Genomic DNA, 25,089 nt, shown 5'->3' with positions numbered 1-25,089 from the left:
TCATGTTCCGGCAACTTACAGTATCTCATGCTGTTAATATGCTCTAGAGAGACAAGACAACAAATAATACATACAGAGAAACTGTGATATATAGATGGTTTCAAATGTTATGTGGCCCAAACGAAATAACATGTTTTGTACAGTCAAATGACATATTTGCAGATGTTGCAGCCAATTTCTGTAATAGATTTTTTTACGCATTTCAAAAATCTTAAGTAAGTAGAATTACGTAAAATTCTTTTTTTTACAGCATGAGTCTAATATAATACAGTTTTTTCAGATATTGGGAATCTTGGGCCCTGTGAGATTTTAGAAAATACACTTTCACTTGTATGATTAGTATGACATCGAAAATGTCCAACAATGTAAATACTTTTGATAAAACCTCTAAAAAACTGAAAAATGTGGGTGCAGTCCTTAAGTCTAAACCAATCTGACATAATAACTTACTACAAGGTGCAGCTGATCGGTTCGTTCCGAATTCAGCAGCCATTGAGCTTGCTGCTCTACGTTTAAATCTTGGCTAGTGATTGTTGTAGCAGTGGAAAACCCACCTCCTTCCCCAGCTCCAACTTTATAGATCTGCTACAAGGTGATAATGTAAGCTATGGGGGTTTATTCATATATGTTATATGTGCAGCAGCAGCATTCCTTATATGCACACAGCAGCGTATTGGCAGTAGCAGCAGCGTCTATTCTGATCTATTCTGCCAAGCAGAATACTTTTACACTACATGACCATACTTAACCCTCTGAGAGTTGTTACGACAGAAATTTGTTTAATTAAAAAATTGTTTAATATAATTGTAATATCATAGTTTTATGATGGATATTTTTTTATGATGGATTTTTATGTCAAAAGGATTGAGAAGGGTGGACAAGGGTATTCTATTAAATCTACATATAAGAGCCATTCAAACGTGTTAGAAAGTTGAAACTGTTACAGTGTGACTTTCATAAAACAAGGAATCTGTTGAATCTGTTGAACGTAATAATGAACTCCTGGGGCATAAAAGTCAAGTCGCTTTTATTTCGACATTCCTTTTTGCAATAAACATCATTCAAAGCAGCTTGAAAATGTTTCTACTGTAGATGAGAAAACATATGAGAGGAGACAAAATGAAAGAGAAGAATCTGATGGTCACAGCTAACAATTAAATTCCAATTATGAATGTTTCTTTATGACAAATACGTCTTATGAAAGTCTGTAATGAACTTAATCACATCCCAAATTGCAAATGGCAGTTTGCCGCTAAATCACTGCAATAATGGATTTAATATTCCGCTGATTAAAAAAAAAACAATGACAACCAGAAGCAATTTAGCTGTTACCCACCAAGGGCACCGTGTATTTGTCTACTTGCAGAAACTAGATGATACAATCCTGTCAGATTTATTCTTTTACAGCTATATTATGCATGTTTGAGGCTGTGACCTCCAAATTATCTGTACAACACAGTTACTCGACGGCCATGACAGTGTCAAAGCTGTACATGTCCATACACTGACAACATGCTGTGTTAATCTTTTATCATTCGTCTCCATGCAAAGGATCACAGGAAGTAAAACAGCTCTTTTTAACAGTAATATGACTATGGGAAGGAAATACTGCGGGGAAGCGAACCGAGTTTTTCAAATTGTTCAAGTGATCATAACAGTGTGATCAGAGCAATGCTTCATGTTGTACATTGATATGCTGCGGCTATTTATAGAAAGTCAGAAATGTGGACACCATCCAATGACCCATAGCATGATGTACCAAACAGACATACAGAATTTACCCTTATGAAACAAAATGGAATATACTGGAAAATAAAATGCAATATATAATCTAAATTTATAACATATTAAAAGCTTTCATTTCTTATGTATTATTCAATATATTAGAATATTGTATATATTACCAATGTATTATTATTATTATTGTATATCTTTTCAAATGATTTAATATATTGTGAGTTACAATTTTCCTTGTGTATGAGCAGTCTCACATTCGCTTCTATACATGCACATGCACATTATATACTAGATCTTTAACATACTCAGAAATTAAAATTCCTTGCAAAATAAAGCGGTTTTCTAAACTCCATATGGAACTTTAATTAGGAAATCATTTCTGCTGAAACACAACGTTTAAACACATAAAAGGGAACAATCGATACTGAGTGCTGTTAAAACCTTCTCAGCTTTTTGTCCCTGCTGTGCTAACAAGAATTAGGACAGCGGGTGAAAACCATTCAATAAAGCCTGATTAAACTATTCTGAACATTAGAAGTTTTCTTCTTAAATGCTTTTTTTTTAGCTTTTGTAAACGATATTAAAACTGGCAAGTGGAATATGATAATGTACGAGAACATGGTGTTACAACTTAAAGGGACATTTCAGAGGCAAAACAAATTTCCCCATGTTTTACTCACTCTAGGCAATCCTGACCGAATATTATTTTCTTCTTGAAGATTCATGCAGTCGAAGTTATAATACAACGTATCCTTTAACTTCCAAGTGGTAGCATGGAAGTGAATGGGCGTCGACTTTAAGAAGCTCCAAAAAGTGCATCCAACGATCAATGAACTCCTCGACATGGCTACGTGGTCTTAACAAAGGTCTTCTGAAGCAAATCAATGTGTTTATTTAAGAGAAATCCCAGTGCTATTAACATTAATGTCTGCTTAATGACTACATGTAATGTCTAACTTACGTTATCCTTCTAATGTGTGTGAACCTGAGGCTTGTTTATCCGGCAAAACGTAAGGGGAAATTTAGTTTTGCCTCTGAAATATCCCTTTAAATTTGATCAAATTAAACTTAACCTTTTTTCTTAAAGAGACAGTTACCTCCAAAATGTTATTCAGTCATCATTTACTCATCCTCAAGTTGTTCAAATCTGTATCAATTTCTTTGCTCTGATGAACAAAGAGAAAGATATTTGCAAGAATGCATGTAACAAAAAAGTTCTTGGCCACCATTAACTTCCATATTTGCAAACCCATAGATAAACATGAAGGTTGACCAACAGTAGTTTATGGAAAGAAAATCACGAAAATGTCTGACAGCGACACAAAATTACAAAGAACTCGCTTAGTGTCAACAAGATTACCTATTGCATTAACATTGTGCACAACTGGGTTTTGCAGTATTTGATGCAATGGCACGTTAAGGGCTAATTTAGAAACATCTAGAAACTAAGAGGAAGTCGGTTAACCTGATTCTCACCTGTTCTGCTTTAATTCCAATGAGCTTTTGCTTACCGTCAGTGGACAATCGATAACTCAATTAATAAAAGCATTCAGTCACTATTACACATTAGCAAGACTATCCTTGCTACTATGGCAACTGTTCAGCAGCTGACATCCTATTGCAGCCGTGCTAGCTAATAACTCACAGCAGGACAGGAGTGGCAATTAAGCAGTTAGGACAGAATGATCCTTTCTTGTCAATGCTATTACATTTTTTCTAAAGAACACTAATGTAAGTCTGAATAAAGGAATAATTTAGCAAATAAATTTGTTGCATTCACTTTGGAAACGCTGTTTGAATATCTTACCAAAAGAAGGATAGAAAGTTTTAAGAATGCAGTTCTTCTAACAATGTCCATCATTCTCAAACATATTTCTACATTGAATCTTAACCAACAGCTGAAAAAGACTTTCCAGCTAAATAAATAGGTTCTCAGACTCTGACTCAGCAGACCACCACAAGAGCCTTGGGTGGGCGAGGGGGTAGACACAGGCACCGAGCATGGCTTTTGATATCATTCCCTCCATTAAGGGAACCTGTGGTTCTCTGGGGTTTTTAAATCCATAATACTTTGTCCATATCACTAAATCAAGTCTTTGGAGACAAAGAGCTTGCCAGAGGGTTCAGAGGGTTCAGACAGAGAGAGAGAGAGAGAGAGAGAGAGAGAGAGAGAGAGAGAGAGAGAGAGAGAGAGAGAAGGAGGAAAGGTGGGCGAAGGAAAGAGAGAGTGACTTCTAAAAATACCTTCCTCAATTCAACCGCTCTGTAAATAGTCTTTATACAACCTGCCAGTCTGAGCACTTGTTAAGAGAGACAATCACCTCATCTATTCCACTTACAGTTCAATGAGCCAACACAGACACACATACTTGAATACACCATCTCACTGTTTATACTTCAACAATGAGTGTCCACTATAAATCATACACAATGAAACTGTTTGGGCACTTTGGCGTATTATATTCAGGCCAAACATCAATCTTATTCACTAAGCACCCACAATAAAGTTCATCCCAGAGCCACCAGTATTGAGATGAAGTCACTGTTATTCTTTTAAGCACTTCTTTTACATAAGTTTACTTTCTATTTTTGACTTTCTATCTATATATTATCTACATGGTATTTGATTCTAAGACGGCAGCTGTCGAGTGATGCTCTACAAGTACCAGAAAAGTATGACAGATCGCAGAGGCACGCTGCATTCTTCACAACCGGTCTAAAAGATGGGCGACTGTGGAGTGCAAATTGCCAGTGCTTCTGCGAATAAGGCCCTAAAACAACACAGACAGCACAGTTCATTGTCTGTAAATTCCAAGCAACGATTTCATAGGAAAAGATAAATCAAATATTCCCATTTACGTAAGCAGAACTTTTAAGAAATATCAAAACATTGTAATTCATCGCTTCCCCAACATGCTGTACTGCGGTGACTTTATGGCATGTTGTGTGTATATTACGAGGTGTGCTTGAGGGTTCTGCTGACAACCGCGGGTCTGTTTAACAGCCTCTTCTGGATGAATGAGCTGCGTGTGTTTTCCAGGTACTCAGTAGCCAGGTTTCCATTACAGATTTGCGCAAAATTTAAGCAATGTTTTCTAAATGTCAATCAAAATAATATTGCGTAATGACTGCGTATCCATTACAGTAAACTATGTTATGCGATTAAAGTGTATTTTGATTCTTCTCGTGAGAAGTCATTCTGGCCGTAGTTCTTCTTTGTACGTTTTATGGCAGGTTGCAAACACACTTTAGTGCATCTACTGTGATGAAAGAGTGAATATAAATGTCTATATTTCCTTATATATTTTCATATTCTCACTGGTCCTAATAAATCTGCATACTGCACTCACTCGTTTTCCTGCATTTGGGCCATCATATAAGATATTACTTAATTTGAAATATTAACATCCTATCTTTCCAACTGTTCTGCTAAATACCGCGAATGGTCATGTGACTTTTTCATACGCCACGTGACTTGTAAATACGACAAAAAGTGTTTCCATTATGCAGAAAAACATATGCCTTCATCGTATTGCCTGAAAAAACACCTCCTGCGATTGTTGTAACTTCTCTGCGATACGTGGGAGTTTTTCAATTTGCGCATTTTAAAGAGGTAATGGAAACCTGGCTATTGATGACTCAACCAGTTACTGGAGAACACACACACAAAGAGGATATATCTGTGGTACAAAATGAGGAACTAAACTGGAAGGTTATGAAAGGAAATTGTATGGTCTGTCCTAAAGAATTGAGTCTGTGTGTGTTTAGATGGATGGACTGACGGACAGACGGATTAGATTATGCATTAGAAATAGATTATTTATTAGAATATAGGGAAACAATAAAACATTACGAAATGACATAAGGGGGAAAACTGGAAAAAGAGGAAATAAAGTGTGATAGAAACAGAATGAGTCAGGAGGTGCAGACAGTGTATGTGAACTGCAGGAGACAGGATCATGGGAGAAATGAGTGATGAAGGTGGAGAAAATTAGAGTTCGGTGAATTCTGAAACAGGAAGCCAGCACAACATTTGCATTCGGTTCTTAATGAACCAAGGTCGTCGCTCTCATCTCAAAGTATTTGCCAAGGCAAACAGAAAAGGAACGTCACATAATATAACAAATGCGAACCTGATGTTGAAAATAAAATATTAGGCTACACCAGCTGGTTCATGTTGGTCTTTTATGGAGCGATTTTAGTCTCATTAATCATTCATGCGTAAAACAAGATACACACATGCGTAAACAGTTTCGCATGCATAAAACCTAATTTACGTGCACATAGTATATATTTACATTTACGAAAAGCAATTCACGTGCGTAAAACTAAACTATTTTCTCATAAAGTACGTTTCGCAAACATACAACTGCGCACAAAACTTTTGAAAAGTTAAAATGTACACGTTTGTATTGTTATGCGAATGTACAAATCGTAACACACGTGTGAATCGCCTTGGACGTGTGTGTGTGTGTTTTGAGACTCTCCTGGCAACGCACTTGGGTTGTCGTACTCTTTAGCCAATCAGATTCAAGCTTACCATTCAACCAATCACAACCCACTGAGGGTGCACGACTCGAGGAAAACGGCTCTGTGCAACTTTAGTGCAGTTAGGCTCAAATACAACGGAAATGACGCTCAAATACAACGGAAATGACGCATCACCCTCACCGCACGTTAATCACATTACGATCTGTTCTACGCTTGCGCTGCTTCGTGGGTACAATTTCTTATATTTTTTACTTTTAAATAAAATACATTACTCAATTTACTTCGCTGCTGTCCACCTGGTCTCATTTCACAATGTGTTCTGTCAAGTCAGTTTGAAATACTCTAATGTTTCCCCTGACTTTGTAGTTCTTTCTTCATGTAAATTAATATAGTCTAGTTAGACATACGTGTTATGTTCCTTATTCGCTTCTGTAAACGCCATTGAAGGGATTATTTTACTAATTCAGATTAAATGGATAGATATATTAGCCTATATAGACACATACTAATAAATTACTACATTTAAAGTTAACTAGTATTATCAGATTTTAATAAAAACGACACAAAGCGTCTTTGACAATACTACTGACCTCAGATAGAAACACGGTAAGGTAAATAGCCATGATACAGCAATGAATCGCAAAATGGGAGGAAACTGAAGATTTGCAGTCGATAAAAACACTTTATTCCACATGTAACCAAAATCATTTTCATGTAACAACTCTATTATTTTGGATTGGTAACCACATAAACTGTCAAGTAGTGAACTATACTACTCTAAGAATTTAACTGGTTGAGGTGGCCAAGTATGAACCAGATTCCGGTCAAAGAATCAAGAGTGAAGGAAGACATTGAGGCTTTGTTTGGCAATCCTATTTATTCCTGTTGCCACTATTGAACATGTGGGTTTGTTCTACGAAGGAACAAGATAAATAATAACAATTACAAATTATCAATAACCATCGCTAACATTGTTAGCAAAGCCAATAGCGCTTATAATGCAAATATGCACAGTACAAATGTATAACCTACATCTCCACCTGAACCCTAATACAATGAACACCACATATAATAATATTTAGGGTAATATATTATCACAAGTAGTAATGTGCAAACCCGTTTGTAGCAGCTACATGTAGCGTTAGCTTAGAAACATCGCGGCAATCACGTCCGCAAATAACCGCTAAAGCGGAACAATACAAACAATGTAAACATTCGAAACAGCAATAGCAGACATAATACTGATTTCAACATTGTGCAAATAAATGAATACATCACGGAAAAGGAGCAGCAACATGAACAAAGGATGAAACCTTTACTGATAGGTTACACTAATACTGGTCCGTCTGGGAAACACTAAAAACACTTTAGTTCCTAAGGCAGGCTTTCTGACATAAACACATATCGTAATGGTAACGTAAGCAACGTTTAAAAACATAAAAACAGACTCGCCGTGAACGGTTAAACTATGTAACGTTAGCCTACAAAACAAACTATGTGCCGCCTGCACCAAAGCTGCGCAGAGCCGTTTTCCTTGAGTCCTGTAATTGGTTGAATGGTAAGCTTGAATCTGATTGGCTAAAGAGTACGACAACCCAAGTGGAAGGGGTTGCGTCGCCAGGAGAGTCTCAAAACACACACACACACGTCCAAGGCGATTCACACGTGTGTGACGATTCGCACATTCGTAAAACAAGACAAACGCGAACATTTTAACTTTTCGAAAGTTATGTGCGCAGTTGTATGTTTGCGAAACGTAATTTGTGAGAAAATAGTTTAGTTTTACGCACGTGAATTGCTTTTCGTAAATGTAAATATATACTATGTGCACGTAAATTAGGTTTTATGCACGCGAAACTGTTTACGCATGTGTGTATCTTGTTTTACGCATGAATAATTAATGAGACTAAAATCGCTCCATAGTCTTTGGCTACAGACTTTAGAGGGCTACCAACATTTCTTTTGGTTTATTTTCCCACATGTACCATGACTGAATCAGCTCAGAAAATAAAACGAATTACACTCTTTCTATAGTCAATGCTCTTTAAGCTCCCTTAAACCCCCCTGCACTTCCCTTAAAGCTCTCTTAAACCCCCCTGCACTTCCCCCACTCACCATCATGAACAGCACTGTGATTGCAGTAGAGTCATTCAGGTTCCTGGGCACCACCATCTCTCAGGATCTGAAGTGGGACGCCCACATCGACTCTATTGTAAAAAAAGCCCAGCAGAGACTTTACTTCCTCCGGCAGCTGAGGAAGTTCAACCTGCCACAGGAGCTGCTCGTACAGTTCTACTCAGCTGTCATCGAATCCATCATCTGCACCTCCATCACCGTCTGGTTCGGCTCAGCCTCCAAAACTGACCTCGGAAGACTACAGCGGATAGTCCGGACTGCAGAGCGAATCATCTGCACTACTCTTCCCACACTTAAAGAACTGTACTCATCCAGAGTGGGTAAAAGGGCTCACAAAATTACCCTGGACCCCTCACACCCAGCACACTCTCTGTTTGAACTCTTACCATCTGGTCGACGCTACAGAGCACCGAGCACTAAAACATCCAGACACAGGAAGAGCTTCTTTCCTCAGGCCATCTACCTCATGAACAGTTAAATGTTCACCTTTTGCAATAAATGTGTGCAATATTTTTTTGTGCCAGATTCTTCGTATATAGCACCTTAAAATGTGTATATTTTAAACACCTGTAGATATCTCATATAATCTGTATATACATATCATACACCCTACAGTGCAATAAATGTGTGCAATATTTTCCCTCGGACATTTCACATATATAAACTCATGTATATAAACTTATAACTTGTATATTCTAAACAAAAATTCTGGAGCTCTTCTGTCACACTGCACTTTCACCTTTGTGTGCTTAACTTTTATTTTTATTCTGTACTTTCGTTGCCTTTGTTGATTGTTACTTGTCTTGTAACCTTACTCGTGTACTGGAAGCTTCTCTAACCAAGACAAATTCCTCGTGTGTGTAAGCACACCTGGCAATAAAGCTTGTTCTGATTCTGATTCTGATTTAAATCCCTCTCGAGTCCAGCTTGAAAACGTTTGATTTCATGCTAGAACATAATGCAATTACCACAGCAATCAAGCATTTGCTAAAAACATGAAAGAGCAATTACCTTCTGGAATTCAAGTTGGCATAGAGTCAAGGTTATTTACATTACAACATTTACAACTGCTGACTTTTTTTACTTATTCAAAGCCAAAGCAATGCCAACGTCACAGGTTCGATTCACAGATGCTAAATGAACCGCAAGTCTTTTTGCATAAATGTAAATATGTGTTTCTGCACATAGACAGCTAAGTCGAGGTGATGCACGGGACATGGCACATCTAGGGACAATAAAAATGGTGATTCCAACCGGTCTGTGTTTCCGATGCCAGAAACAACGGCAATAATCGATAAGCTCTATGCAAATTGAACCTCCCACAGTGTCTGCAAAACATGAACCGGTTTGTGTGTTTCACATGAGTCACACGACATCGAGTGTGTTAGTGTGTGTCTGCGCAGTCAAATATGTTCTTCATTAATGATTAGACAGTGTTTACACTAGGGCCGCTGTTGCCGATAAGCATGCCAGCGGTGGAGCAGGGCTGCACTGACCAGACAGTCACCAGAGAAGCTCAGCGAGACTAGAAGTGAATGCTAGTGAGTTGTCCCCTCCTGAGATTTTCTTCTATATAAGATCTGACCTGGTTCACCCTGATCTGGGGAGTATGGTGACAACTATTTAGCTTGACCTCACTCTCCTCTTCACCTTCGCCGTTTATTACAGAGATGTGAAATATCTCAAGTTTTTCTCTTAGACAGCAATTCAATGAAATAGTGAGTTTTTGTTTAAGTGTCGTGCTTCTCAGATCTCCAAGACCCTGTAATCTCAAATTTGTCTACTCTAGAGTCAACCATGTTTAAAACGGTGCTCAGACTTGCCAAGATAACCAAGTCTGCAACTAAAACTCTAGAAGATATTTAAAATAAAATTTACAAATATCAATAAATTATCAAAGACGAATGATGCTAGCTGTACATCCACCTTAACTCCATACTCTTACTGCATGCAAACTTTAGTCTCAAATTTATTTTAAAAGCATTTTTAGAGAAAAAAGTTCATATTAATGGCACACTGCTGAAAATATAAACAAAAGGTAGCAATTTACAATAAGTTAATTAAATGTATTATTTGTTAATAGTTAATGTATTAACTAACAATAAACAATATTTCTACAGCATTTATTATTCTTAGTTCATATTAATTTCAAACTTTACTCATACATTTTTTAATCAACATTAACATTAGTTGATGCACATGAACAATGGTATCAGCATTAACATTTTCTTCGAAATAATACATGCTGAAAAACTATATTTCTCATTGTTAGTTCATATTAGTTAACGCATTTTATTATATGTTATGTTAACAAGTACAACCTTTTTTGTAAAGTTTTACTAATTAAAGTATAAAAGAAATAACGAAATACAAGTTACTATGCATAATATGAAAAATAAAATTTGATAGGCGGAGAAGTTACGAATAAGAACATTCTCCGCTGAGTTACAGAAATGTGTCCTTCTCTGCATACTGACCCAATTACAGTACAACACACTCCTGCGCAGTCCAGAATGACAATAAAGGCATATAGTATACATACAATGACCTACATAGCTATGAACCTCACACACACACATAATGTATGGCCAGGAACCAAGTGCCTATCTTGCAGATCACATAGAGTACACAAACCAATAACAACACCAGAGAACAGCCTGGTCTAAATCAAAGAAACAGGTGCAAGGAAAAAGACAGGAAGAGAGAAAAGTTCACCCACCGCTCTTTCTCCCTCTGCCGTCTGGACTTGTGCAGTAGTCCAATGAGAATGACAGCAGCCCGAATTCCTGCTTTTTTAGAGTTCACTTTGGATTCAGTATCTGACATTTTGCCTGGTCCAGAGTCTGGGCTCTCAGTCCCCGTGAATCAGACTTTGGACCAGGACTGTCCTGCTCTATTCTGGCACGACCAAGCTCTCTGCCACTGGATGTGGGACTGTGAAAATACATCTCTGTCTGTGTCCCTTCTTCTCGTGTCCTCTCTCTCCTTGCTTTAGTCCCTCCTTCGCTAGCTCTCATTGCCCGCCCCGTCTGGATCTAATAGGCGGAATAAACAATAGACCCGCCCCAACTCCTCCCCCTCCCTCACAATGTCTCTCTACTGAATTTCCATCTGTTCTGTTCCTGGACTGCTTGCCCGCGTGCTCGCTCAGTCTTAAAAAAACAGTCCTCCATTGCCCACTTTTCACCACTACACCATGCATTTATTGCATCTTTCTCAATTTGACCTTGTGTGCTTTATGTTCAGTATCCTTGACCCATAAAAATAGCATTTTTAGCATCACAATCAAGTGTTAACAATCAAGTGTCAGGTGCAGCTTCACATCTAAAAAAGATAATAAATTTATATATTTGATAATAAATTACAATGCATAGTTTTATAGCTTGTAATAACATTATACTGTATATATATACATTTTCTAAATCACCTGGCATTGGCAGGTGTGGAAAAAAGGTACTTTCGGACCCTCCATCATGTATCAGTGTGTGTCTGTGTGTTTGTTTGCATGAATGATGATCCAGATGGAGATACACATCAATGATTTACTCTCTTCAGCATCTCGTCCGACCTGTTCTTCATTTCTCTCTTTTTGTCTTTCATCTACTCACACTGTTTGCTTTCCCTGCCACTACAGGAAGTTCCTATCATGACATATTCAGTCTGTCTGGTCAACTGAAGCTGACTCCTGCCATATACAGAATACGTCTCGCTGGTTGCCCAAAGCTTTTTGTAGGTTGCTGTCCCATAATCGGCATGGCCCAGGCAGACTTCTGTTTGGGAAAGATTTACTATCCACTTCCACAAAAACAGATGGTTCTTTGAGAGCTAATATAAAAAGAGTGGCCAGCTGGTCTTTTCTTCATCAATAAGGATTAAGATGTTCTTTAAACATCATCTATCACGGTCTTTTCTATAAACTTTAGTTAAAAGATGGTGGAGTATTGAAATTGATCTGAGCAGGGACAAATGTTTTTTTAGTTTGTTTAACATTAGAATTCAGAAGTTGTCTAAACCCAAAATCTTTAAGATAGTTGCTACTTTAGGTTCCTATTACTTACATTATTAAGTACGATACTGATATTGCATATGGTATAGGGACCATAATGCTGAAAAACTAATACATAATCACAAAAACAAAATTACCTAAAACAACAAGTGCTTTAAAGAGCCGTGCGCCCCTTCTCCAGTCTCTGCCATGGTAACCTTGCCTACGATTCCCCAAATCTGCCACATGGATTCCTGTCCCCACGGCAACCCTGAGTTTTCTCAGAGGAAGGGGCAGGATGGCAAGCAAGCTTACTGATGTGATGAGCACAAGAGATGTTGTGTCTGTATCTATGGAGAGGTGGAACTAATACATGAGATGTCTGGTAGTATTCTCTGAATGAGAATGAAAGAGGACAGACACAAAGAGAGCAATCCTTCTGCAAAGATCTGAGAAGATCCAGGCTGAAGCCTTCAGAGAGACACAGACACAAATGCATGAGCAAACAAACACATCCCCCTCTTTTAACGCCCCCTTCACCCGCACACAAAAACATGCACTCCCAATGTCCCTCGACACATCACACACACAGTGTAAATACCCTATAGGAAATCACACAGATTTTTCAAACTCATCCAAACATCTGAAGAAGCACACAACACACACACACCTCTCACACATTTTCTACTTCACATGACACACGTCCCAAAGGTCTCAATTCAGGTGCAAAAACACACACTTTGGCCACTCAAGGTGAAACGGGGCCCATGAAATGTCTCCAGCTCAACAAGTGGCAAGCAAAATCAGGTACCCAGCACTGCGTCGGTCATCTAAAAAAATGGCATCACACAAAGACAAATCCTTAAAACATCAATCGCTGGGGCAAAATAATAGCAACACTTTAACTCTATGTAACGGTGAAGTAAGAACAAGACAAGGTACCGGAGAGTGCAGCTGAGTGCAAATCCAAAGCAAACACACCAGACAGAAATAGCCGAGCACAGCAGAGGAGAAGCATGTGGCCCTGGAGCTCTGCCCAGCCACTAGAACTCCTTAATGAGCTTGACACTGTATCAGAGTGTGTTTCACGCGCTTTAACACAAAGACACAAGCTCACGGACACAGGGTCATTCACAATCTCTGAAATGCATGTGTACTTGGCAGTTACGGTTCATTAAAAGCCACTTACACACACCTTCTCCTGGATCACAGCATCATGCTGATATAACTTATCATAAAATAAAACGTGTGTAGCTTTATGTACCTTTTAATGTGTTTTAGCCATTGCTTTTCTTAGCTTTGTGTATTACGCTTATTGTTGGCTCTTATGACAAAACGTTAAAAGCTCCCTTATGTGTAAGTTGTGATGAATAAAAGCGCCATTGTTTATGTACAAGTTATACTAATGTTAGTTTCCTGTAATGCACTGTAATAAGTCAAAACAGTTGCGGAACAAAATGACCAGATTTGCCTTCAATCTGTTTTTCTGCATGTATTGTGACAAATCCAGTCTAGGTTGTGTTGAATTTTGACAGAAACAAGCCTAAGAAAGGACAAGATAACAGCAATGCGAAAAAACTGAGACAATGCAAAAATGCATGAAATAGTGAAAGAAATTTTTATTTAATTTTGAACTGATCCGGAAATACACACACAAAAAAACATGTGTTGTTTAAACATGAATGAACTTGCTTACTTTGCAGTATTCAAGATCAGCAAACATTGCACCTTTGTCCCATTAAAATTTTCTGCAAATAAATGCAAAAAAAGACTTTATATTCATTATTCTGCGTCATTATTTCAGTTGTTGTTCTAAACACCTGTTTGCACGAATGTATTTACAAGGTGCAGTATGTCAATGTGAAATGATGACAGCTCTCTGGAGTAATGTAAGCAAGGCCAAGCATCCAATTTACGACCATGACACTTCAAACATTCTTCAGAATGAAGCTTGTTGTTTTTTTCAAAGCTTTTGAGATTATCTCCTATAGACTGTGTTGACAGCCTATGTATGCTGTGTTTTGCCAACAGTCATTTGAATAATCGATAGGCCACAGAGCACTTATAATCACACATATTACAAAGATTAGTGTGTTTGTCTTTGCATGTTTTCACAATATATCTTTATATTGTGAGATTGTCGTACTGAAAGAAACATCACAGACTGTAACAGTACGCTACTTGATAATGCACATAACAGCATAAAAGCAAGACAATATAAGCGCTTATAATTTAATATCCGCAAGTCATAATAAACAGAATAAAATAACAGCCAGAGGCTATGAACATTAATTTCAAAGTCAACTTAAGTCCATAAACTGGTCTATTGGGTTTAGTACGACATATGTTGTGGCACTTGGCATGCTTGCTATTCAATAATGATTGCAAGCCTGAATTATTTTAATGTATCACATATTTGGCCCATTGGCTCAGTGAGTACTGCTTTGAATTTCTTGTTTTTACTTTAAAGGTACACGCTATTCTCAGAATATAACAGTAAATTTGCATATTTAACATGAATTAAGGTCTTTTGTTTTGGGGGGCTCGAAGTGTGTTTCATGCTCTCTGAAATTGTGTTTGTTACACCAGTTGACTATTTGAACCGTCACTTTAGTCAAGAAGCAGAGCAAGATGAGAAAATGCAAATGCTACGTAAATTGAAGCTCAAATTGAGTGCAACCTTTGTAAATGTCATTGATGTGAGGAGCGATAACTTCATCGGAGACATCTTGAGGCAAGATTGCTTTCTAACTGTATCAAAGCCTTAACTTATTAATACACAACCGATACACTGCATGTCTATTTTAACCTTCATCTGGAATCTACAGAACCTGATCTCAGAAATGACTCAAACAGTTCTTCCTCTGCCTGTGTACATGATCAGGAAGATTTATAATAGATAACAAAATTAAAATATAAATGCATTTAAGAAACCTTCAGAAACCTTAAATGATCCATGAAAAGTGCATGCTGTGGATGTTGTAAACCAGGGTTAGTCAACTGGCGGCCATCATCTATACCATATGAAGCGATTTGATTGGTCTGTCCAGAAAATGGACGCATCCCATTTATACTTTTAGAATCTGGCCCTCAAGGAAAAGTAGTTGAAGACCCCTGTTGTAAACTGTGTCATAACTCATTCCCAAATAAAACCAATGCTTGTAAGTATAAATACGTACATTTTCTCCAACGTAAATTAAAGTGATAAAAAACTAGTGATATAATCATCATTTATTCACCCTCATTCTAAATCTGTGTATGACTGTATATTTTTAGAATACAAAAGAAGATACTTTGAGAAATGTCCCAGTGGCATAGTCAGGCATTGGTCACTTGAGGTAACAGTAAGAAACAGTATGAAACAACCCCCCCATCCCCCACAGTTCACACATTACGACATCCAAAGATTAAACTTGAGGAATGAAACACCTGGTGTACCTTCCAAGTAAACCCCTTAGGAGCTGTGTTTTTCCACACCACTCTGCTCTGGATTCACAAACGTCAGAATCTCATTCTCATAGCTCATTATTTTATGGCAGCTTCTAACTTCATGTCTAAAGAGAAAAATCACCACAGTAATTATTAAGACCCCACCGCCCCGTCACAGGACATCCAGGACACAGCTCGACAGATCATCTATCATTTGCAAGTGTCTGCACTCTGCACCCTGAGGATGGGGATTATGACAGCTGGCTCTTCTCTGTCTGAGGTTAACCGTGACAAATTTTTCACTTCAAAAGTTCTGCAACCCTGAGAGGACAGAGAAATATGACAGAAGAGTCGATTAATAATCACTACACTATAAATGAGCATCCAAGTGAGCATTTGGACAGATGTATGAGAAAAGATGTGGAGTCTGGAGGTCTTTTCAGAGGAAGTTAATATTTCATATTTATATATTTGTACACTATATAGAGTCATATTTGAACTTAAATTGACTAAAGGAATGAATAAATCATTTTAAATGTATTATCCATTACTTTCTTCTGCAAAACACAAAAGAAGCCTTTGGTCCCCATTGACTTCTATTGCATGGACACAAAACCAATGCGAACCAACAGTTTTCTGTGACCTACATTTTTCAAAATATTTTCTTTTGTGTTCTGCAGAAGAAACATACCTGCACCTCATACAGGTTTGAAATGACAAGAGGGCGTATAAATAATGACAGAATTTCCATTTTGAAGGTGAGTTTTGCAAATATCCATAATCATTCCTCACACACTGTCCATTTTACTCTCTGCCCGACTAATTGTCCCTTTTGGCTTTTCTGTGACACATCCAGTGAACCAAACCCAGACTCCTCACCCCCAACCCTTTCTTCCTCTTCTCCTGCAAATGTCATTTATTTAATTTGAGTCATAAATCAATTTGGCTCCGTCCGTCTGTTTGTGAAGAGGGTTGACAAAGCTTGGGCTGACAATTGTATAGCCACATCCCCGATTCCCCTCAGAGAAGGGCGGTGCTCGCTGGAAGAGAAGCAGAACGACGGCAGAGTCTGATAGGAGGATGCGATTGAGATGATATAGAGAGCAATATAACAGTAAAGCCCGTGAGGTAGCCATGATGAAAAGTAACAGAGAGAAAAGGCAATCATAATAGCATGAACATTAAAAGTGTTTAATGTACAAGCAAGCAAACTGCTTTTTCTCTTCCTCTGTCTTGTCTATGATGCAGGCAGCAGAGGAACACACCAGCTACGTTTAATAGTTATTTATTAGTAAAGATATGAGGCACATTCAATTTATTTGAAAGCATAGCTGGTATACGGAGAGTAAAACAGAAAAGAGAAGCAACGGCACAAAGAAAAGAAAGCAAAGGACACCGGAGGTCAGAGACAATTTAGCAAATATGATAGAAATTGTGGTCACGTCCCATATGGTGTGTATCTTACTGAAAGGAATGTTATGCCTTTATGTGACCAGGTTGTAGAAAAATACAAAGATGCATTTAAAAACATGGTTTTCCTGTGTGCCCCCAATTCAAACGAATAGATTTAACGCAAACTGTATAGTTGCCCTTAGAGGAAGAAGGGCATTAAACACCCCCTGTGCAAGTGACACAAAAGTTGTCTATAGGCCTCTTTCATAGCGTGACGTGTACACAGCGGTAGTAGGGCAAACGCTTGTCCGGTCAATGCTCTAGCGCCGTTCACTACACAGAACAGTTGTGGAGACTAGAAGTTAGGAATAGTGCTCCAATTATTTGTCTAAGATAAATCAGACCTTGAAAATAAATAAATCGCTCAGAGAACAATGTTTTGTCACGTTTGTTTTCCCGGATTTTACATCTCCCAGTAAACTATGAACAAATCGGACAACATATGCTACTTTTGCTTTTGAATGCCTGTGAGAAAAACAATGAATGAATGAATGAATGAATGAATGAATGAATGAATGAATGAATGAATGAATGAATGAATGAATGAATTAATTAATTAATGAATGGATGAATGAATGAACGAACGAATGAACGAATTCTACTACTTCCGGTCGCCGCTGCCATATTGTGAAAGAGGCCTATTGTTTGATAAAGTGCAACTGTCCCTTGTTTTAATGGGCAGCCAGCTGTTGGTTACACAGGCTTAAACTGGTTAACTCTGTCTGTCAGTCCCTGCGGATAGATGTAGGGACTCCACCTCTAAGCAAAAGGATTCTCCATTATTGGCCATTTCATAGTATACTAAGCATTCAGAAAATACATTTTCTGCAAGCAACAGGTGGATCATGAATATTCAAATATATTACATTAGAAATAGGTGAATTTTTGCAGGGTGCCTTAAATGCAAAATGAACCCACAGTTCATAGTATTTTTGGATGGCTGTAATATACCTGGGCGTTCACCAGCCAAACAACCCGGGTATATACGAGGTGTGCACCAGCCAAACGACTGCCTTTAAGACCCATGGAAATGCTAACAGGTAGCTCTCTGCGGGTATTATAAACTCTCTTGGTTCCTCACATGTTCAGCCTCCACCTCAGGGGCTTTGAGCAAGAATCGAGGGCAAAGATGCTACAAACCACACCATCCTCCACTTTTCTCCTCCTTGTATTTTTAAGTTTTTTTATCCCATTCGGATCCCAACACCCTCTTTCTCTGGCAGTGGCCAACACTCTCTTCAAAATTAATTTTTCCGTTCTCATCGCCAGCACTTCAATCATTAAAAAGGATCCTTGACAAGCTGTTATCTTTCACTTCACCGAGGTGGTTCTTCATTTTCGTCAGACTGTATTTGCGGTAAGTCCCCGGGTTTAGGAATGTCAGGTCATTTGCGCGTTCATCGCCAACACTCAACATCAACGTGGCTCAAGTTCTGTTGAAGGAAAAGCTTCAGTACGTCACGTGAGACTCGAGAGTTGAATTTAAAACAAAACGTGACTGACAGCTCAGCCATCCACAACGCTAGAACCTTAAGCATTACAGGTGATTTATATCTGCAATATTACTTTAACCCACCAACATCTCAAGGAGAGTCGCCCTGATTTGAATCAATCATAGAAATTGCAATAGATGATGATGACTACAGCTAAACGTTCTACTCAAGATCTCCACTCTGCCCTTGTGGAGGCCTCGCTTCATCCCGAGTCCTTTCGGGCAGGGCCGCACCACGAGCCGCTTTCCCAATGTACTCTCTGCTTATTTATGGCCCTTAAAAGCCCCATTAAAATCAAGCTGTCAGATGGTGCCCTCATAGGGGCTAAAGAAGGCTGCAATGGGGGCCGCAGTAAATATTTGTCAGTAGCGGAGGGCTGCTGCGTGTGAGAAGGGAGATCTGCGGAGGAGGAGCTGTCTTCATCACAACACGCCTTCCCTCGTACGTTTTGGGCTGATTCTGGCAGCCTGTGAGTGTTTGTGTGAAAGCGAGATGGAGTAAGGTAGAGGGAAATGATAAGTCTACAGTGGGTGATGATCATCATAGCATCTGTGGATGTGAAGCTAATAACAAAAACACAAGCTGTTTCTGCCAGACCGATGCCAAATGAGTCTAGGCCAAAACAGCTGAAATGAGCAAAGCCAAAACATCTCACAGCCTAAACATCTTAAACTTTAGCAATGTCAGTCACGACTAAAGCAGGTGCTATCAATCCACTATTTACTAATGATGAACAAAGGCGGTCTCATCATGTGCGTCTCTCCCATGGCAACAAACCCTCTCGCGGTCTGGAATGTTTTAAAGTCTCTGATGTATTGCTACTCATACGTCATGGCCGTAGAGACTTTTATCCACATGCCATCAACAAATCAGTATTTTTGACTGCTATCCGATCATGTGACCCAGAAACTGGAAAATAAAAACAATGTGATGATATCATTGATGAATGACTCTAAATGAACAGGCAATACATGTTAATAAAGATACTACAAATAGCAGTAACCAATATAACAACATTATATTGGGAGTCAACAGGTAGAACAAGACACTAGAAACAGCAAAGCCGTAGAAAAAAACTAAATAAATGTTTCAAACATGCAAATGTTCTTTTGAATTATATAAATATTTACTTGCTATAGGTATGGTTGACACAAAAGTTACAACCCCTGAAAACACCTGTTCTATAACATTGCCACCTTGAGGACAATGTTGAGAAACGTTTGTTTACATACAAGTCTAATAGTTGAATCTCTGCTTCCCTCTAGTGACAAACAAGTGTTAGAGCTCAGTAAACACTATTATAAAAACGTCACATTAGTTATGCAAATCAACCTAACCCTGTTTTCATATTTTTTTAAAGTTTACAGTTTTTATGATACTTTAGTTTAGTGAAAAAAAGCTTTTCTGTTTCCAGAGATTGTGTACATATCCATGAAGGTGAATTTTAATAATACAATTATTACAATGAAAAACAGCAGAAGGTCACAAGGAAATTATGCTTCGTGACATTTAACATTTTCATACGGTGATTTCCATACAGTGTTGAGTCATGTGTGTGTGTTGTTGCTCTCCGCTCTTATATCTAATGGGTAATTGTGGGTCTGTGTCTCTAATTGCCTCCTGTAGGATTACAAGCATGATCGAGACAGCTGCAGATGTGACTGGAGACACAGCACAATCCCAGAAGGCACTGCATCTCAGCTGTCACACTGATCTCACATCAACCCGGCCCCACAATCCCTTTCTGCACATACAGTAACTTTTAGACTCAGTCCAAGACACCAGTCTTTCAGGGCGAGTTAAATGTCACGGCTGTCAGCGGTACACATCACCCCTGTAGAACAGGCTGTTGTCTCCGATATTAGCTGGTATTGAGGGGAGATAATTAAATCACAGCGCTGGCGACGTGATCATTTGTGACAGCTGAAACTGCTCTTCGGGCGGCGTCTCATTTAGGTGTCAGACAATTTTCCTCCAGCTTGAAATCAAGACGGTGATCTACTGCTATGTATAATCCAATTGAACTAGGCATTTGATTTCAACGCAAGCGTTTATCTCCATTTCCTTGCATAAACAATTCAAGTTGCTTCGAAATGGAAATGTGGAAAAGTGAACTCAAATAAGATCTCTGTTTCTCCCAGACACATACATTAAATGGGGATCTAATGGAGACTTCAGTCTGCGGCTTTTCAGATATTCATGTTGAGAAAAATACCTCATTAATTTACGTATCTTCCAGGGTTTTAACAGACGTTTTAATGTGAAACGTGTTGTGCTTAGATTTGCCAATATACCAAAATACCAAGTTTTCTATGAATACAAATCAACATCGACAATCTCAGATCGATTTCTCTCTTTTCTACATACACAGAAAATGTTGCAAACAACTGCTTCAAGTCAATTGTAATATAATAAAAACAAGTTGGGACTAAAATAAGCATGCAAACAAAGTATAAGAGTCAAAGCTCACCAGATTTTGCGAGGCATCTTAAGCAGTGCGAGGTGCACCAGAAATACTCTCCTCTCAGTTCTTCCTCTCTGTTTATGCCCGTCTCCCTTTCTCTATTTCTAAATCATATTCAACACTAAGCTTTATTACATAAACAAAAGCACCTGCATAAACAGGCACTGATTATGCTTCTCTAACGCAGCCTTTTTTCCTTTACATGAAGAGTGCCGTCCATTCACTTTGTAGTTGCAGATGTGAGGAGAGTGGGGGGTTCTTGGCTAGAAAATGCCCCCTGAAGCACAGCGTACACAGACAACCAGCACAGACACACTGACCCGCACTACACACATCTTCCTTTGCAAACTGATTTCCATGGAGACCAATATAAATAGTATGCAGCAATATTAGGGATTGTTATTCCAGACAGAAAAACAAACACATGAAAACCCACAGGAAGAAATATGACGACGGCAAATATGAATGTGTTAGTGCACAGGCGTACACAAAATAATTAAAATAAACTGTTTTCCCCAAACACACCACTTTGTCGAAAAGGCCACCTGGGCTAATCCACAACAGGGGTCTTTGATGTCTGTCCATCTCAGTCTATACTGAGCTCACAATTATTCCCTCCACTTCAGACGGGCTAATAGACAATTGAAGGTTGAGACTGTCGTAAAGAACTGGCAGACAAGCTATGACTGGAACAACGGCAACATTTTAATGGCTCTTAATGAAACTTATAGAAATAATCATCCAATGAGAACAGTTCCAATCGGACAACTGAACACACAAAAATTATGCATTTAATCTTTGCACAATATATGCACAAAATCTAAGTTACCTAAAGGCGCAGTTCACACAAAAATAAAAATTCGGTCATCATTTACACACTCTCTAGTCGTTCCAAATCTGTATAGATGTCTTTGTTCTGATGAGCACAGAGAAAGATATTTGGAAGAATGCTTGTAACCAAACAGTTCTTGACCACCATTGATAGAAGGAAAAATTGCAATGGTGGTCAATAGTGCCGCAGAACGGTTTGCTTTCCTAAATTCATCAAAATATCTAATTTCGTGTTTAACAGAACAAACAAATGTTTACAGAATTTGAACAACTCGAAGGTGAGTAAATTGGCTGATCTGTTCCTTTAATATCTACACATTTTGGGCTTAAAATGAAAGTGTCATTGAGAGGAGATCAAGGTTTTCTTTTAATAACATGCAGTAAGAAACAGTAAGTGATGTATTTTTTGTAGTCATGAAATTAAAGATCCTCCCCTGAATCAGAACACAGGTGCTCACAGGAGACGCATTTGCTACCAGGTGTAAATGGCAATGTGTTTCACCTGAGCTCTTGTGATCGGCTCACCCACAGGACAGATCTTAATGTAAGATGTAAACAGGCCTTGTGATGAAGACTGTAACATCTGCATGAATACACCAATAGATTAGCATGCTCTTTAACGTGTGAAATGATGATCCCTGGATGTATTGATTGTAGAAAAAGGCATCTCATTAGGAGAGAGGATAGGATGGATTTATATTCGCTCTAAACTCACCGTGCCCTCAGGGCTGCAATGCTGGACTTGTCAATCCTGCAGGGCAGGGCAGGAAAGAGAGAAAAATAAACATTATAATAAATCCCAAAATGTAGTTAATGCTATAGTCTAATGCTATAGAGACAAACAAAAGCATCCTGATTAAACACATGCACCTGTTGTCCAACTAAAAACACCTCTTGTCAAAAAAGATCAATTAAAAGTTTTATTTTCTAGAGAACATTTACATTTAGTCATTTAGCAGAGGCTTTTATCCAAAGCGACTAACAAAGAGTTCGGGGAGCAATAGGCGATATGTCATACAAAGAGCAATAGTACATTAGGTGCCAATACAAAGCTACCAGTTTGAACAAAAGCTAGACCACTACCTGTTAAGAGAAGAGGGTTAGTGTAAGTTTCTTTTTTTATATAAACCTCATGATGTTTTCTTTCATTTACTCAAGCTCTTGTCATCTAAAAGACTTTCTTCCGCGGAACACTAAAGAAGATAGTGTATGTTGGGGACCGAACAACCGCGGTATCTATTGAATTGCATTAGTTTTGTAGAACATAAACATAAACAACATATAGAACATAAACAAACTCAACATGTATTATGCAATATCTTTTATTCAATAATAACACTTCATGTTTGATGGTGGCAATAAATCCAACCTGTCACAACCGTAGTAAAGATACAGTTTCCAACAAAAGTATTGTTTAGTGTAAAACATGTTGAACATTTGCAGACAGGCTGTTAAATGATACACCATTGCCTCACAAAAGCAGTTCACCTAATTTTCACCTAACGAAAGCTTTTCTTCCATTGACATTCATTGAATAAAAATAACTCTGGTCTCCTTCTCTACATACTGCAGCCAGCATTTGCTTTTTTTTTAGCTAAGCCTTTTGCCTTTCCTCATTTTAAAATAGACAATAGCATTTAATTTACCTCACAGCCAGGAATTCAATGAAAAGTGCAGAGAAATGTAAAAATGTGTTATAATGCTTACCTTCTAAATACAAAGTGTGTCAATGCTTTAATATATTTGTATTTTATAGATATCCTTAAAATGGTAGTTCAGCCAAATATGACAATTCTGTCATTATTTACTCATCCCCTTCTTCTGCAGTACACAAAAGAAGATATTTGGAAGAATGTTGATAACCTAACAATGGCGGACCTATTTACTTCTATTGTATGGACACAAAACTAATGCAAGTCAATAGATACCGCGGTTGTTCGGTCCCCAACATACACTATCTTCTTTAGTGTTCCATGGAAGAAAGTTTTTTAAATGACAAGAGCTTGAGTAAATGAAAGAAAACATCATGAGGTTTATCATTTCAGCTAAACGGCGATGTGGCGCCACACATGCTGGTAATTCGGGATACTGAGCTGGCAAGAGTTAGCAGTTCAGTCTAGTCGGCAAAAAAACACATCAAGATTTCCTCAAGGAGATTCAGGGAATGGCTTGAATAGTCTCTGAGATTGTACATTTCTAACATTTTGCCCATTTGAATGTGTGAACATTTACAGCCAGATGACAAAAGCGAGATGTTCCATTCCAGTCAAACGCTCAAATATCAATCATTTACTTCCACTAGTAGAAATATTGCAAAGGAGGAATGGACACATTCATTTTCTCCAATTCAAATGCTACTTTCGCTCACTGAAGTGTCTAAATGCATAAAATGTCTAGTACGTGAATCATATAAAAATATGAGGTACACTTCACCAGGAGACGAAAAAAGAAAGGTTTTTTCTGTGAAAAAAAAAGAATGCAAAGCTGTGCATGTGCAATTTTATTTGATTATCTGTTACATCGAAATCGTGTCTATACAATGAAATGTATATTGCTTTCAGTAACTGAGACACACAACACGTAAGCAAAGGTGAGAGATATGAAAACCAGTGGTCACAGTGGTGACGCAGTTCAGTAATCAGTGTGCATTGTCAAATACGGAAAGCTTTGTCTTTATCCACTATCAGAACATCAGCAGTGGTCCAGCACATAGCCCCGAGATACACGGACATTAAACTCACACGGGTGTGCATGAACTACACTATATAGATACTCTTTATTCTGCAATATGGTCTATATAGCCTACATAACAACACAGGGAGAAATTTAATCAATTCTGCTACAGAAGTAGTCCTATTGTTTATTTTTTACACAAATGTTAGAACAACATTCAACCAACAAAACTGGATAGCAAATAAATAAACAAGTTGCAAACAGACAAACTTCCATCCTAGTCTATCTTAAATAAACTGAGTTAAATGGAGCTCAGACTATAATTTAGTGAATAAAATAACAAAGATAACCAACAAAGATAACCTACCGTCCAAAGCCCCCAAAAGACAAACATCTCC

The 25,089-nt window shown here is 38.2% G+C and overlaps 1 protein-coding gene across 3 annotated transcripts in view; it reads right to left on the bottom strand.

The window, feature by feature from the left end:
- rap1gap2a (RAP1 GTPase activating protein 2a) overlaps window positions 1-25,089 on the bottom strand; it is a 57,129-nt gene that overhangs the window by 22,653 nt on the left and 9,387 nt on the right. Inside the window, exon 1 of one of the 3 annotated variants that reach the window (XM_079482022.1) lies at window positions 11,084-11,344. The exons of 1 other annotated variant lie outside the window; for it this stretch is intronic. In XM_079482022.1, coding sequence (XP_079338148.1) covers window positions 11,084-11,190 — 107 coding nt within the window. In that variant the 5' untranslated portion in view covers window positions 11,191-11,344. Of the gene's footprint in view, window positions 1-8,343; window positions 8,378-11,083; window positions 11,345-25,089 lie in introns of those variants that run through there. One more of the 3 variants, XM_079482023.1, reaches the window with a different exon arrangement.

Source organism: Barbatula barbatula (genome assembly GCF_947034865.1).
Source record: "Barbatula barbatula genome assembly, chromosome: 19".
Classification (NCBI taxonomy): Eukaryota; Metazoa; Chordata; class Actinopteri; order Cypriniformes; family Nemacheilidae; genus Barbatula; species Barbatula barbatula.
Note: the sequence above shows the minus strand (reverse complement) of the source record. Positions and strands in the feature narration are given on the sequence as shown.